The 14,132-nt window shown below is 42.0% G+C and overlaps 1 protein-coding gene across 6 annotated transcripts in view; it reads left to right on the top strand.

Moving 5' to 3' along the window:
- The window catches only part of TTC7A (tetratricopeptide repeat domain 7A), a 173,773-nt gene that overhangs the window by 17,569 nt on the left and 142,072 nt on the right, over positions 1-14,132 (top strand). For all 6 annotated transcript variants that reach the window (XM_054821189.1, XM_054821187.1, XM_054821188.1 and 3 more), the window contains 3 exons: positions 4,177-4,307; positions 6,000-6,121; positions 13,155-13,233. In XM_054821189.1, the coding sequence (XP_054677164.1) occupies positions 4,177-4,307; positions 6,000-6,121; positions 13,155-13,233 (332 nt within the window). The remainder of the gene's footprint in view (positions 1-4,176; positions 4,308-5,999; positions 6,122-13,154; positions 13,234-14,132) is intronic.

The following is a 14,132-nucleotide window of genomic DNA, read 5'->3' as shown; positions in this document are numbered from 1 at the left end:
GTGCACATGTATGTTCCAGTTCTGATAACATCACCTCAGAGCATTGGAGCTACATGATACGTTGTCTTCTTTTGGCAAGGACTGAGTGAGGTGAAAGTGGAAATAAGCCTTCATAAAATCTCCCTGTTCAGGTTTCTATAAAAGAGAGCAGTGCATGTTGGCTCTAGGAAGAAATTAGTTCATGACACGTCTTACAAACCATATGGATTTGGTGGGTTTTTTTCTGACATAAAGGCAGATTAGTGTTAGCAAGGGGAGAAGGCGGCACAAAGATTATAGAGAGATCGAGAGCCAGAGATGAATCTTTGGGAGAACTAAAGGAGGTGAATGGAACCCTTATCTTTATGCTGGAAAGAAAAGCAGTGTTTCTATACATAGAAAGTTTGTTCTTTTGAAAGGGATAATCTGGAAGCATGTGTCCCTCTTTAAATCTTGAGCTTGGGCCATACTCTATTAGAAATCTGTATCTTCACTATATAAAATGTTCTTATGGTATATATGTATGTATATATTTAAATTTAGGCACCCAATTCATATGAGGAAAATCTTAGCTTAGATTAAGTTACAAGTTGGTATTATCTTACCTTAACTGGTTGTGAAAAATACCCAAGTCCCTTTACCTTAACCAGCTACCAAGAAAGCATATGGCTTTATGCTTTACTCAGAAGCTAATTCTGTTTTAGCAAGAGCTACACTTTTCTTGCTAAATCCAGTGTGGAAGTAGCATGCATTTTCACGGCTTTCTGACGCTTTTTGGGAACTGAGTTGAATTTAAAATGTATGTTGTGCTACAAAATTATTTCTGTGCTTATAACAAGGCAGGGAGGTGGGGTGGAGAAGAGTTAGTGGAATCTGCGTTCTCAGGACTGGAGGAGTTGTAAACAGTCTTGTACAACTGCACCTTGAGCAAATCTGTAATTGGGGCTTTGCACTGCGAGAACTGAATTGGTGGCTGCAAGAGTAGGGAACTTTTGTTGTTGTTCTGTTCTTCACTTTGTCTACTGGATTTGCAGTCTGCTTGCTCTAATTTTTCTTCTCATTGCGTTTCTGTGGTAGGGAAGAATAGCCCTGTTTGGATTCTGTAGAAGATTTTATACTCTGATGACATCAGGTCAGTGCATATGGTATTAGCAGAAAGAACCATGACTAATGTCACGTCATGTGGGTCATTTTTCCTTTTTGGCCTTTACAAGTAGAGAAATGTGTGCAATGTAGCATAGTATCTGTTCTGATACACTGTCTATTGCTCTGTACTTACTGTGGCAAGAAACCTTTTTGGAGATGTTCATTCCGCTGTCTCTAATCAGCCCCAGCTCTGTTTTTCTGACCCCATGGATGGGCATGTTTGTTGTCAGTACTTGGTGCTGGCAAAGGCTGCTTGCTTTCCTCCCCCATGTCAGAGCGGAGATAGTAGCTCCTTGCAGTGGGCTGTAGCATGTATGTAAATGGCTTTTTATCAGCCCGTTCTCTCTGTGTGACATCTCCCACGATAACCACCCCCACACAGACTGCTAGGATGACTCTTGCAGTTTGATTAAATGCTGCATGTATATGAATGTCAGTGGACTGTACTGGATTTCTTTCAGTGCCCTCAGCCCCACTTTGCACTCAAGGGGATGGTGACTCTGAAATGCAACACTTGTTAACATTTATTTTCAGTTAAGGGGAATGACTAGAAATTCAGAGGTAGATGAAACAGAGACAGATCTTAGGAGAATATTTGTAGGCTGTTCTGGCTTCAGCACTGGATGGTTTCTTTTTCTGTATAGAGAATTAACATCTTCTTTTCCCCTTCATTACATAGCAACAGGGTTAAGAAATAGAAGGTTTGAAATAATAGGAAAACAACCCATGATATAAAGCCAGGGACTTTGTAGAGAGACTGGAAGACAAAATATGTTATATGTTGGATGCTGTACAAGGTGTATGTCAGTAGAAAGGAGAGAACACAAAATGGGCATTGGTTAAAAGCAGCAAAATGATCATCATCCCTGTCCCCCTGCCCCCAGTGTCAGTTTGAAGTAAATCCACTCCTCCTGCTCTACTCGGGTCAGGATTTTCAAAGGTGACAGATACTTATGCATGTTCCTCCAAGATACAGGTTCTGGAGAGAATGTGCTGTGCACTGCTGACTTGGGAGAGGGCGGAAGGAGTGGGGAGCCACCTCCCAAGCTTGCACCAGTGGGGCATAGAATCATCGAATGGGTTGGGTTGGAGGGGACCTTCAAGACCACCTAGTTCCAACACCCCTGCCGTGGGCAGGGACACCCTCCACTAGACCAGGCTGCCCAATGCCCCATCCAGCCTGGCCTTGAACACTTCCAGGGATGGGGCATCCACAACTCCTCTGGGCAGCCTGTTCCAGTGCCTTACCACCCTCATAGTGAAGATTTTCTTCCTTACATCTAATTGAAATCTACCCTCTTTCAGCTTAAGGCCATTACCCCGTGTCCTATCACTACATGCCCTTGTAAACAGCCCCTCTTCAGCTTTCCTGTAGGCCCCCTTTAGGTACTGGAAGGCTGCTGTAAGGTCTCCCTGGAGACTTCTCTTCTCCAGGCTGAACAAGCCGAACTCTCTCAGCCTGTCCTCATAGGAGAGGTGCTCCAGTCCTCTGATCATCTTTGTGGCCCTCCTCTGGACTTGCTCCAACAGTTCCATGTCCTTCTTGTATTGGGGGCCCCAGTGCAGGACACAGTCTTCTTCTCTCAACTGACTGAACTAACTGCTTGTGTCTGGCCCAAATGTAAGACATGAGATAGGGAAACTCCTAGCAGAGTAACCAAGGGGACAAAACAGAAACGTTGAACATGAGAAGTAAACAAAGCTAAGACTGCCTAGGAACCTCAGTACCGCATCGTTCATCATGCGGAAACCTGGCTCCCCATTGCTGCCTCACAGTGGTTTGTTGTCAGACTCCTGAAACAAGCTGTGCTGAGGTGCTGTGCCTTCTGGGACTGTGGGAGCCCAGGAAAGTGTGGCTCCTGGTGTGTGCGGTGGCTCCTCACGTTGAAGAGAATCCTTTGCTGTATGCGACAGCAGTCTAAATAGCTTCCCTGGAGAGGCTGTCCAGACAGCTGAACTCTTTCTTCTTTTGTCACCTCTGTGGGTATGTGTCAGGAACACTAGGATTTTGTGTTACATCTTACACATTTTTCATTGGCATTAGGGAGTGTTGTTATATACAAAATGTATTGGGAAGTACATGCTGAACTGTTTACAACCTGTGTTGGGCTACTGGGCATCAGTACAATTTTGTTTGGTGTAGAAGACCTGAGTTTCCAAGCAATGCTGTATTGTAGAGAACCGGTGTGGCACAAGAACCTATGCTGATCAGAGTAAAACTGGTATGTGGATGTGTAGTCTCTCCACGTAGATGTAGAAGTATAAAGGGTGTCATAGTGTGATGCCAGACAAGGATCTGATAATAAAAGATTTTCATGTAGGGAGAATAGCTGTGGGTCTTCAATTAACATGCTCTTTATTTGTAAGTGGAGTTGGATGATGATACAAGAAAGAGTTTTAGTAGTATAAAACCCAGGGTTTTTTCCTTTCTTTGGAAAAGAAGGTGATCTTGTGATTAAGAGTCTCTTGTGCCTTGCCAAGAGCTTGCTGTGTATCCATGTGCAATTTGCATGTGCTCAGATTTTCCAAGAGAGGCCTTAGATTTTTCCAACTTTGTTTTAGTATCACTTTCCAGTAGGTTGATTTTTGGGTTTTGTTGTTGTGTTTTTTTTTTTCCCCTCAAACCTGCTGCTTATTGAAAGCTTCACTTGGAATGGTGGATGCTTAGAAATTCTCAAATCCAGTGCCAGAGCGTTTCCAAAACAACACTTGCATTGAAGCACCCAAAGTCTATAGCTGTCTCTGGAAATACAGGCCTTAATTTCTCTGCGTGTTCATCCCTACCAGAGGGATTGTAATGTTCTTTCTTTGTAAAGTGCTTGAAAGGCACGATAGAAGTGTGCAGTGGCACTGTGTGTTAGAGCAGCATGACAGAAATGCCTTGCATATGTAGGAATTATATTTTCCTGGGGGTCTTTTCCTGAAAGTCACTAAAACAAGGGGGAAACCCATGTACGGAAAAGAATTCCTGTCAGCTGGTAAATGAAGGAATAACATGGCTGTACTGCTGTTGGTGGGCTCCAGTTAAAGAAGATGTTGCCATTTTTGCAGGTCTGTCACTGGAGCGCTCAACCAACTCAATTGCCTCGCGTGCTCGACTGTGTGAAAGGGAGGAAGAAGTCATGGCTTGTTTTGAGACAGCGTGTGTCATTGCCCAGGTGTACTTGCAGGAGCTTGAAAAGGTAAGAAGAAATGCGCTCAGGGTGTTACCTGGTGGCCTGGGTGGAATTTCCAGGGTTTTGACAGCAGAAATGATGGGGAAATGCCAAGTGGTCATAGACAATAAGAAGTACGAGGACAAGTTGGAAGGTGCGAGGTGTCTCGGTATAAGCCGTTGCAAAACAGCAGTTTATCTGGTCTCTGTCTGTTTCCTCTGAGAATGAGGTCTGGAAACCAGTTTTGCCTGTGGTAATGCACTCAATACTTCAGATATGCTCAGGTTGTATCTCAAGTTTAACTTACTAGAGAGAGACTACAAACTTTGCATAGCAAGTGCCAGCATGAAGGAACCCAAGACGTTTTACGTATCTGCCCTGTAAATGATACACAGCAGAGGATATTGAGATTCCTAATGCTGAAAGTAATAAACTTTTTGGGTCAGCATAGCAGTTTAACTGTCAGTGCTTCACCTCCTCCAAGTGAAACTGGAGGAACCTAGATCATTAGTAGCAAGTAACTGCTTGGTCAGAGTTGGCTAGGATGCTGAGTGAGATGAGTACTCTGAGCCCTCCACTGAGCTGTAGTATGTGCCACTGATTTGCTGAGCACGTGCTTAGAGATCTCTATCTCTGTAACTTTGCCCAGCTGAGTTTAACAGGGCACACTGTGTGCTTCCAGCGCCCTTCCTTTGCCACATGGTATGCTTGACACCAGCAGCGCTGATGGCAATGCATGTTACCTGTTCTTCTGTAACTTAATGGCCTTTGGCCTTCTGACCAGATATTTCTACTCTTCCCAGCAGCACAGGTGTGTACCTGTTCCAAGTTTTGTTTTTAATTTAAAACAAGAATGAATTTTTGTATGTGCACTAAGCTCATCTTTTGAGAATGCCAGCTACCAAGTTGTCTGGTCTGTTTCTTTGTAGGAAAAAGCTGAATGGCATTTTTTATTTAAAATTAAGTACTGTGCTTCCCTTGTGGAAGGACGAGTTCCTGCCAGTACTGGGCACTGTAAGTGTTTTTACTGACAGCTTGTATCTTCAAAGAAGGGAAAGAGTTTGAACTGTAATTCATTCATCTTCTGGACACAGAGACAAGGATGCAGGATTAGTGATACATGTATTAAAAGTCCATAGGCCTTCTCCAGTCCTGGATGTAAAACACTGCTTTGGGGAGTCCACACAGAGCAACTTTCAGCAATGAAAGCTGTTTGTTACCAGTAAGGAAGCAAAAGCAAGAAGGGTTTAATAGGAGAAACAGAGGAAAGGCTAAGGTTGTTCCATCAGGATGCCTGATAGCTTACTAACTCTTAACAAGTATTTATGTTATGTTAAACTAGACTTACCTACTCAAACATTGCATTAATATTTCTGTGCAAGATGCTGGATCTGTGTGATTGGAGTAGTACTTCTGAAGCCGTTGGTATTAATGTGTAGCTTTCTACTTACTTTGTTAAAGGTTGGAAGGTAATAAGGGATGGTGTTTCAAAACTCAATTGCATGCAGAATATTTCGTAGAAGCCACTGTATAGTTTATTTTCAAGTTGACTTTGAAAGGTTTTTGAATAGCTGATGAAGGTAAGTTTTCAAGTAGTCTGAGCAGGAATCCGATGGCAGAAGCTAACATTTTATTGCTGGAGATGTCTCTGGCTTATGAGGAACTGGCTAGTTTAAACAGTTGTCTGTAATCCCAGATATTTCTTTCCTCACCTCACAGACCTTAAACAACACGCATTCAAGGAGTATCAAGGGCAGCAACATTACCTACTCTGAGTTTGAACTTTCCTTCTTCCTGGAAGCAGCTCTACAGAGTGCCTACGTGACTCATTTAAAGAAGGGGTAGGTGGATGCAGCTGTTAATAAAAATAGATCATGTTGCATGTCTTGTCCCAGAACAGATGAAGTCTTACTTTTGTGTATGTGTTCTGTTGTGATTTTTTTTTTTTGCTGCTGGCTCACCTCAGGTCCCCTCAGTGTCCTTCACTCCCTCCCATTTGTCTCTCTCTGTCTCTCAAGAGTCCTAAACCTCGTTTTTCCAGACCCACAAGTAGGGTGGAGTAGAACAGTTTTGTTGTCTTGACTCATCTCTGTTCCCTGTGGAGATGAGGAGAGGTTGACTGTAAGAGAGTGTGGAATTTATACTGCTGTGTACTTTTAAAATGTTCAGCCACAGGGCCTGGTTTAGAGCTCTGTGAAGTGTGAAGGGTAGTTTCTTTCATTTATTTATTTGTTTGTTTTATTTAAGGTCTTAAATGTCCCAGTCAATACCCCAAATCTGTGTGGTTTTACTAGAGAGAATGCATGTGGGAGCGGTGCTGCTCCAGGGTATTTATTATGCCTCTGAAATACAGCTCCCAGTGAACCTTGGAAGGGCAAGAGGTATCTGCAAGCCTATAGTGAATTTCACCTGAGGAGAACCTTCTTAAGAACAATAAAAAAAGACATTGTAAATGCCCACTTCCAAAAGCTATTGGTGAGGGCACACTGTTCCCTAAAACAGGCCGTGTCTTCAAACCATAATCACTTCTGTTTAGCTGATGAAGAGATTGCCATGTAGGAAGAGTGTCTCTTCACCATGTGTAAACAGTACTTGTAAGAATCTGTCCTTCCCTAGCCCTGTTCTTGCACTATATTACCTCATTTATTCTCAAGTAATCAGATACTGAATTTTTCACTACTCTATGTAATATTGCTGGTCAAAGTTTTAAAAACTTTAAGCAAATGGTCTTTGAAAGTATTTAATTTTGGCTGGTTTTTTTACCTTCACCCCCAAAGATGTTTTTATCTCATTTTCTTCACTCTTCCTGCTGAGTAAGATGGAGAAGAAAGCAACAAATGAGGGGAGATTGAAAGGAAGAAAACTAGAAGAAAAGAATCCCAGCAAAAATCAATTTAAATCCTTCTGGGGAAAATTGATAGCATTTTTTTTACTTTGGAGGAGAGGTTCTTGTTGTTTAGGGCTTTTTTTGCTAGTTTTTCATCCCCCAAGAATGACTTTAAATGCAACTGTGAATAGCCTCTATGTTCCACGTTCTTTCATTAAAAGCCTGCATGTACAGTGAAGCTGTACTCGTAAGCATATCCATGAGAGGTGCCTTCAGGTAAGCCTTGTTTAACCCAAAGGCTTACAAATACACAAAGCCCAAATATTGTGAAATGACCCCTTTAGTCCGGTGAGTACAAGTTTATGTGTAAAGAAAGTATGGACTTATAAGTATGAGGCGTAGTCTCAGTATCACCTCGTCAGCAGGGGACAGGTATGTGGTTTTCCCAGGTGAGTTAGTGGTTGACCAGCTGTGGTACAGTGTGTACTTTCCTAGCCTTTTGCCATTCTCATGGCGAACAAAAAGCTCAGGTCTTGACAGTAAGCTCATTAACTATGTAATAAAATAAAATCTCATTTAGAACATATGGCACTGATGTTCTCTAGGCACTTTTTGAATATCACACTCACTCACGTTCATTTTGTTCAGCAACGTTTTAAATTCAGTTTTCATCAGTTCAATATATCCAGTGGGTTGTTTTAGCTATTACTGTGGGCTCTGCTTGCTCCCTTCCCACGTTATTTTAATGACAGCCTTAAAAAAAACCCCAAACCCAAAACCACAGTAAAAAACCGCAAACTACCACAAATCCAACCACAAAAAACCCTACAGGAAAACAATTAGGAATCAAAATACATGTGTGAATTAAGCAGCGCTTTGATAATAAGCTGAATTGCTTCAGTAGCAGTGAAATGTTCTTTGTGGCTGTCTCCTGATGAAAGAGCATCCCAGTTGGTGCGATGGAGCTCCCGTGGCTGGGATGGGAGCAGAGCCCCGTGTGCTCCTCCCCTCCTGCAGCGCAAGTGAGAAACACCAGCCGGGGAAATGAAAGTTCCTGTGGGACTCCACAGCTTGTCTCTGCCCCCCCCCCAGCTGGGATTAATGTGTGGTTTCTGCCACGAGAGGGCATAAGCAGCATTGGGATATATTAAGGAAAAAGGAGGGAAGTGGGAAGAAGCTTTTTAGGATGCATCATGTGTATAATAAATTTCTCCACCTGATATCGAACAGCTCAAAGAAATGCTTTTGTTCTCCTTATTGCTTCTAGCGTGTTCAGGTAGGAAATAAGCCTTGGATGATGAATGCTCAAGCCGGCAAGTGGGAGGGTAGGTCCTTTCTGGTGGGATGTCCTTCCCCAGCAGCACACGTGTACAAAAGAAATAGCGAATGCTTTATTCTTGCCTTGCCAGGCAGAAGAGCTGAGGGATATGAGTGGTGTTGTCATGCTTTTGTTCCTGCTGGCAGGAACAGGCATATTTCTTTCGGAGCATGGTCAGGGATGCCCTTTTCTCTTGCAGCGTGCAAAGGAAAGGAGGCACCAGTACAAAACAAAGGTCCAGTCTCCCTTTCAGATGTTGAGCCGCCAGCTGTAAGGACCAGCAAGTCTTGCAGCTGTGGAAGTCCCAGATGCTTTTAATAAGATGTTTACTTAAAAATACTGTGTTGCTGAAGGCACGTTTCCTGCGGTTGTTTGGCCTGCTGCACCTCAAAAAGGTTGAGCAACGTTGGTGCTGTGGATGCAGAATATAGGCAGGCAGATACTATCGTACTGTAGGAGGCAGCCAGTTGTCTTTCATGTTAGCATCTGCACTGGCTTTTCTGGGTTTTTTCCTGTTGTGGATGTGTGAAGATTAGGCTCATTCCTTACTGCCTTTCCTTTCAGAGTGTTGACCAGGTATTACTACTTTATACTGTTAGAGGGGCTTTGGTCAAGATACTCTTAGTATTTTCTTAGGGCAAACAGGCTTCACTTGTGTGAAGTAGTGGTTATATGTATGCTGCTTTCTTAATGGCATTTGAAGTATGTGTGGAGTTTCACAGGCAAGACAAAGCTTTCAAGAGGATGTGGTTGGTTTTGGAAGGTCTATGTGGGAAACTTTTGAAGAAAGTTAATTTCTGAAAAATAAATATTAAGCACTTATTAGAAATCAGATTTCGTTATGATCCCTCGAATTAGGACCTAAATTACTTTGGAAAACCCTGATGAAAATGCCTGCTAGGGAAAATTTACACAATTGTTTCTCTTCCCTTCTATCAGTTTTCTAGAGTGCTCAGTTCCCTTTTGAAACTTTGCAGGCTTCTGTTGCAAGGGCGCTTTGAAAGAGTAACTTCACGTGTGTCGTCTTTTACAGTAGAATCTAATGGACAGAGGCAGGTAGGACAGTCTCTGCCAGAGTATTCATCTTATCCGAGAAATTTATGTGGGCTTTCTTGTCATTTATCTCCTCTTCAGTCCTCCCAATCTAGCACTTTACCCAGGACACCAGGAGACTACAGCCGGTAATCTGGGAGTGAGGCTTACTGCCTACTGGATGGATCTAGATAAGTGCTAAGCTTTTGGTTTGTATTGGGGTTTTTTTGGTTTTTTGGGTTGTTTTTTTTTTTTTTTTTGTTCAGCACCCAACTTCTCTTAGGCTGCTATTAGACTTTAATGTGCTTTGTTGTAGTTACTTGTCTCATATCTTCCTTCATAGGAGTCTGAGAATCTAAGGCTTACTTCTTCAGGTGTGTTTTGTGCCTGTGCATGAACAGCTGTTTAAGGAGAGAGTATGAATTTTTACAAACCTGAGCGAAATGCAAAGGTACAAAAGGAGCTGGGCAGAGGCAATGGTGTTGCTGCTGTTTGTGTGCCTTCAGGTACAGCTTTCCCCTGGAGAGGTGGTTCTGCAAACTGCTGTGCAGTTATCTTAAGGTGGTCTCTTCCAGAAAGCTGGAGAGGAACTTTTTACAAGGGCATATAGTAATAGGATGAGGGGTAATGGTCTTAAGCTGAAAGAGGGTAGATTTGGATTACATATTTAGATTACATATTAGGAAGAAAGTGCCTCACCACCCTCACAGTAAAGAATTTCTTCCTAATATCTCATCTGAATCTACCCTCTTTTTTTTTTTTTAACGAGTTTAATGATCATGTGCTTTTCCCTTCCTGTTCTTTCTCATTTCTTTCTCTGGCATTTTAGCAGTGCTGTAGGGGCCTATGGACTCTTCCAATCTGATGTTCACTTACGATGCCGTGGCTTGAGGCAACAGTACCTGGGATTTCCAGATAGTCTTCAATCCAAGTCCTGCAGAGGCTTAAGATTGCTTAGTTTCTGATCTAGACAAGATCAAATGGATTCACCATGGATTGCCAGAGGCTTTCGCTTTGTATCCTCATCCACTCATCTACGTACACGTATTTGTGTTCAAGCATGTACTTTTCTATTTGTTAACTTCTTCAGGTCCTAATTTAAAAAAATCTCTTCAAGTGCACGTGTTAATGGAACAGTAAGTTCCTTATTGTTATGAGTAGAGCAATTCATGTGCTTAAAATGAAATGTGTGGTCAGATGGCCTCCTGGCTTGGAACAGTAGAGTGGAAAGACAAACTCCTGTGGTGAGGTATGTTTGCAGACTGCTGGCAGGTGTGCTCTGTCTCCTGTCACGGCTCAATAATGTTCGATAAAGTTCAAAATATAAAAGCTGCCAAACCAAATCCTCAGTCCTGTAGAACTGGTATTGTTGTCAGATGCTTTGCATGTTTCGGACAGAGCCCGGAGCAGGTGTTCTCTGAGAGACCCTGACCACACAAACACTTGTCTGGGAGGTGGTGGGTGCTAGGTGCTCCCCCCGTACTATTTGTGCTCCTACCTTCAGTTGAAGGTGTTCCCAGGCGTTTGTCATGCAGCTCATGGTTTCAACCCTGAGTGCTTGCAGATGGGCAGCAATTTGCTATTTATTCTTTCATTCACTTCAGTGTGTCAATACTCATTCCTTCCTTTTCCTCTCCCCTTCCCCCCAGAACAAGGTGTTTCTGCCATGAAGCTTAACTTGGTGTATGACCTTGTCTAAGAAGTGGAACTGAAATGTTGTTTCAGTTCTCTGGGAAGAAAGCTGTCTCTTTTTAGCACATTCTCTAGGTTTTTTTTCTCTCTTAAGTATGTGCCAAATGTGGAATTAATTGGCTTTGCACATGGTCACTAATCTTCTTTCTGTTGCTAGTTAATGGAATTCATTGATACTTTATTAAGACAAATACCATTATCCTAACAAGAAATCTAAACATATGCGTTTTTGAAAATGTTGTAGAATTGTTATACAACATAACTCTTCTGTCCAGCCTCTTAAGGATCCCAAGGAAGCACAAGAAATGCCAGTAGTTTTCAGTAACTGAGGAGAGCAGTTGGGCAGGTGCATTTTGTTTAGATGGGGGAACTTACTGATTTTTTTGACTCTCTGATAATAAATAGCATGTGAACAATTCTGTTGGATTTGGTGTGACTACTCATGCATAACGATCACCACATGCTTTATTGCTTTCCTTAGTTTAAGGTTCAGAACTGCATCTTTGTGGGTATAGTCTTTCCTAGACCCACAGAAAAGCACTAGATGTCTTGGCTTTGTAATTGGAGAGCTTGCTGAAGCATTAAAGTCCAACTTATAAAAACTTCTTTGAGCTTTTTGCCTGTGATAAATTCAAAGCACATCTTTTACTTAGGAGAAGAAGACAGCATCTGACTTTCTCCACAGGGGCAAGTCTCCAGTGTTTTTGCTCTTGCCTTGCTTTGTGGCTTCTCTGTAGATTGCCCACAACTAGATAATCTACAGATTAGCTCAAAGTTTAAAATCTTGAGATAAGCATTGATTGGAAGTAAGGCCACATTCATTTGCATTCTGTGACTTGGTGACCAGAAACTTTAAGGGTGGCATTTTACGTAGCGAATATTCATGGTAAACATGATTGACTACCCCTTTCCCAAAAATAATTACTTTTTTTATTTCTTCAGATGTTTGTCATTGATTCTGGAGTGCAAGAAGGCTTGCAGTGCATGAAAGTGGGCACAAGCACAGTCTGTACTGCTTGCCTTCAAAATTTAATTAGATTGACAGAAAAGGTTGTTATGGCTTTTTCTAATGAAATCTAGGTTTTGTCTGCACAGAAAATTCTTCTGGAATAAGCTGAAGTGGCAGTTAATGTACCAGTACAACTGCTTATCTGGTTGTCTTTATTTCAGTAGAGCATTGCTCCTTTTCTGATAGCTTGTATTTCTTTGGGTAGCTTCTACCCTGCAATGAAGTGAGCTGAACCATTTTGTAGTTACTGTGGTTGTATGGCCATGTCCTTAGCCTTGAAGAGCTTACAGGCTGCAAGTGTGTTAACTAGTGTGTCCAGTGTTTAATCTTCCCTCTCCGCATCTCTCTTAGTGCTCAGACACATGATTAAGATTCCGTTTGACAACTAGTCTGCTTTAATTGCTCATGGTGTATGCAGAGTAATGTGATTTAATTTTTTTTAAGCCTAACCCTCTTTTATTGCAGGTTAAACGTGCTTGCAGACAGTTACTGCAACTTAGCTGCCTGATAATAAACTGTTTAAACCACTGTAATTTCATCATGTGTCTGGACCATCAGGCACAAGGTGTTGAAGCACCACCTAAAAGGAATTGTCATTTAAAAGCATTGCATAAGCTCAGTATAATTCAAACAAGTACAATCTGTGTATATGAAGAGGAGATGTGGATGCTTGTAAGAAGAAGCATCTGCTTTATAAATACGAGCTATGAAAGGCTTCCAAATGTCCCCTCTGTTCGTCAAATGTGAATGTGATCTTCTCCTAGGAAGCCATCTGGAGTAGGCATGCTACAGTTGCTGCCTCGCTCGGTGCCATTGTCCTATCTGTGCCTCAGAGGGACTTGTCTCGCTAGTGCGCACTCAGTATTAGTGACTATTTCATGGGTTTGTTTGAATGTTAATTTTGTCGCCAAGCTTTGGTACATCATAAAAATATTTTGTCTCCAATGTGCTGTTTTTTTTATGATGGGTGGGGGTTTTTTTCTGCCTTCCCCATAGAAATATTGTGAAAGGAGTGAGGAGTCTGCGAGAAATGCTACGGACTGTGGAAACAAAAGCTACTCAGACCTTCAAAATGGTAAGGGGAATGAATGGGAGATTGGAAGGTGGGTAATCTACTATGCAGGAATTCTGTTTATTAACCAGTGCAGCAGGACAAAAATGTCCTCAGGTGATTGATTGCTGCCTTTTTTGTTTTGTTTTGTTTTTAAACTTTTGAAGTGATGTGTCAAGTGATGCACTTAATTCAAAGACCCGCCCAATTGAAACCTCAGACCCTTCAGACCTGGGTGTGTGAGTTATCTTTGGGTTTTGGGTTTGTTTTTTGTTTGGGGTTTTTTTTCAGTGGGTTTTCTAGTCCTGGTAGAAATGAGGATGTATTTAATTTGACAGTGCTGTCCTCAGGTGAAAATGTCTTGTTTTCTTTCTCGCTTTTCAGTGTATGCACACCTTTTTGCATTTGCATATAGAAGCATTAAGTACTTCTGGCTCTTGCAACCAGCAGTGCTTTTTTAGACTCAAATGCTTCAGTGTTCTTCCTGTAAAACTCCCTTCAATACAGTACAGAGTGATTTTAATTTTTTAATTTTTTTTTTCAATGTTGGCATTCTGCATCCTGTTATCCTGAGTGCCTCTGGTAAAGAAATAATGGAGAAAGTTATTTATGTGCCTGTTTAACTTCTTAGACCTTTAACTAGTTCTTCCCTGTCTTCCCTTTAAGAGATCTTGTCCTGAAGTTACTCGGGAGGTAACAAGGTCGACAGCATGGAGAATAGCAGTCTTGAGTACATGAATGAAAACTTTGCAGCCCTAAAAACATTGATGTTGTTGTGACTAACTGTGTTTTGTGCTTTGTTCAGCTTTGTGTTTTGTGTAATTACAGAGAAGTTTGGTAAGGGAGGTGAGCATAGCATGGGTTTTTGCATAGCGTTTTGGAGATGGAGAGTCCAGGTTCCAGTGGATGGACTGACTGTGTGC

The sequence above is a fragment of the Grus americana genome, chromosome 3, assembly GCF_028858705.1.
Source record: "Grus americana isolate bGruAme1 chromosome 3, bGruAme1.mat, whole genome shotgun sequence".
Taxonomy (NCBI): domain Eukaryota; kingdom Metazoa; phylum Chordata; class Aves; order Gruiformes; family Gruidae; genus Grus; species Grus americana.
This window is presented reverse-complemented; position numbering and strand designations above follow the sequence as displayed.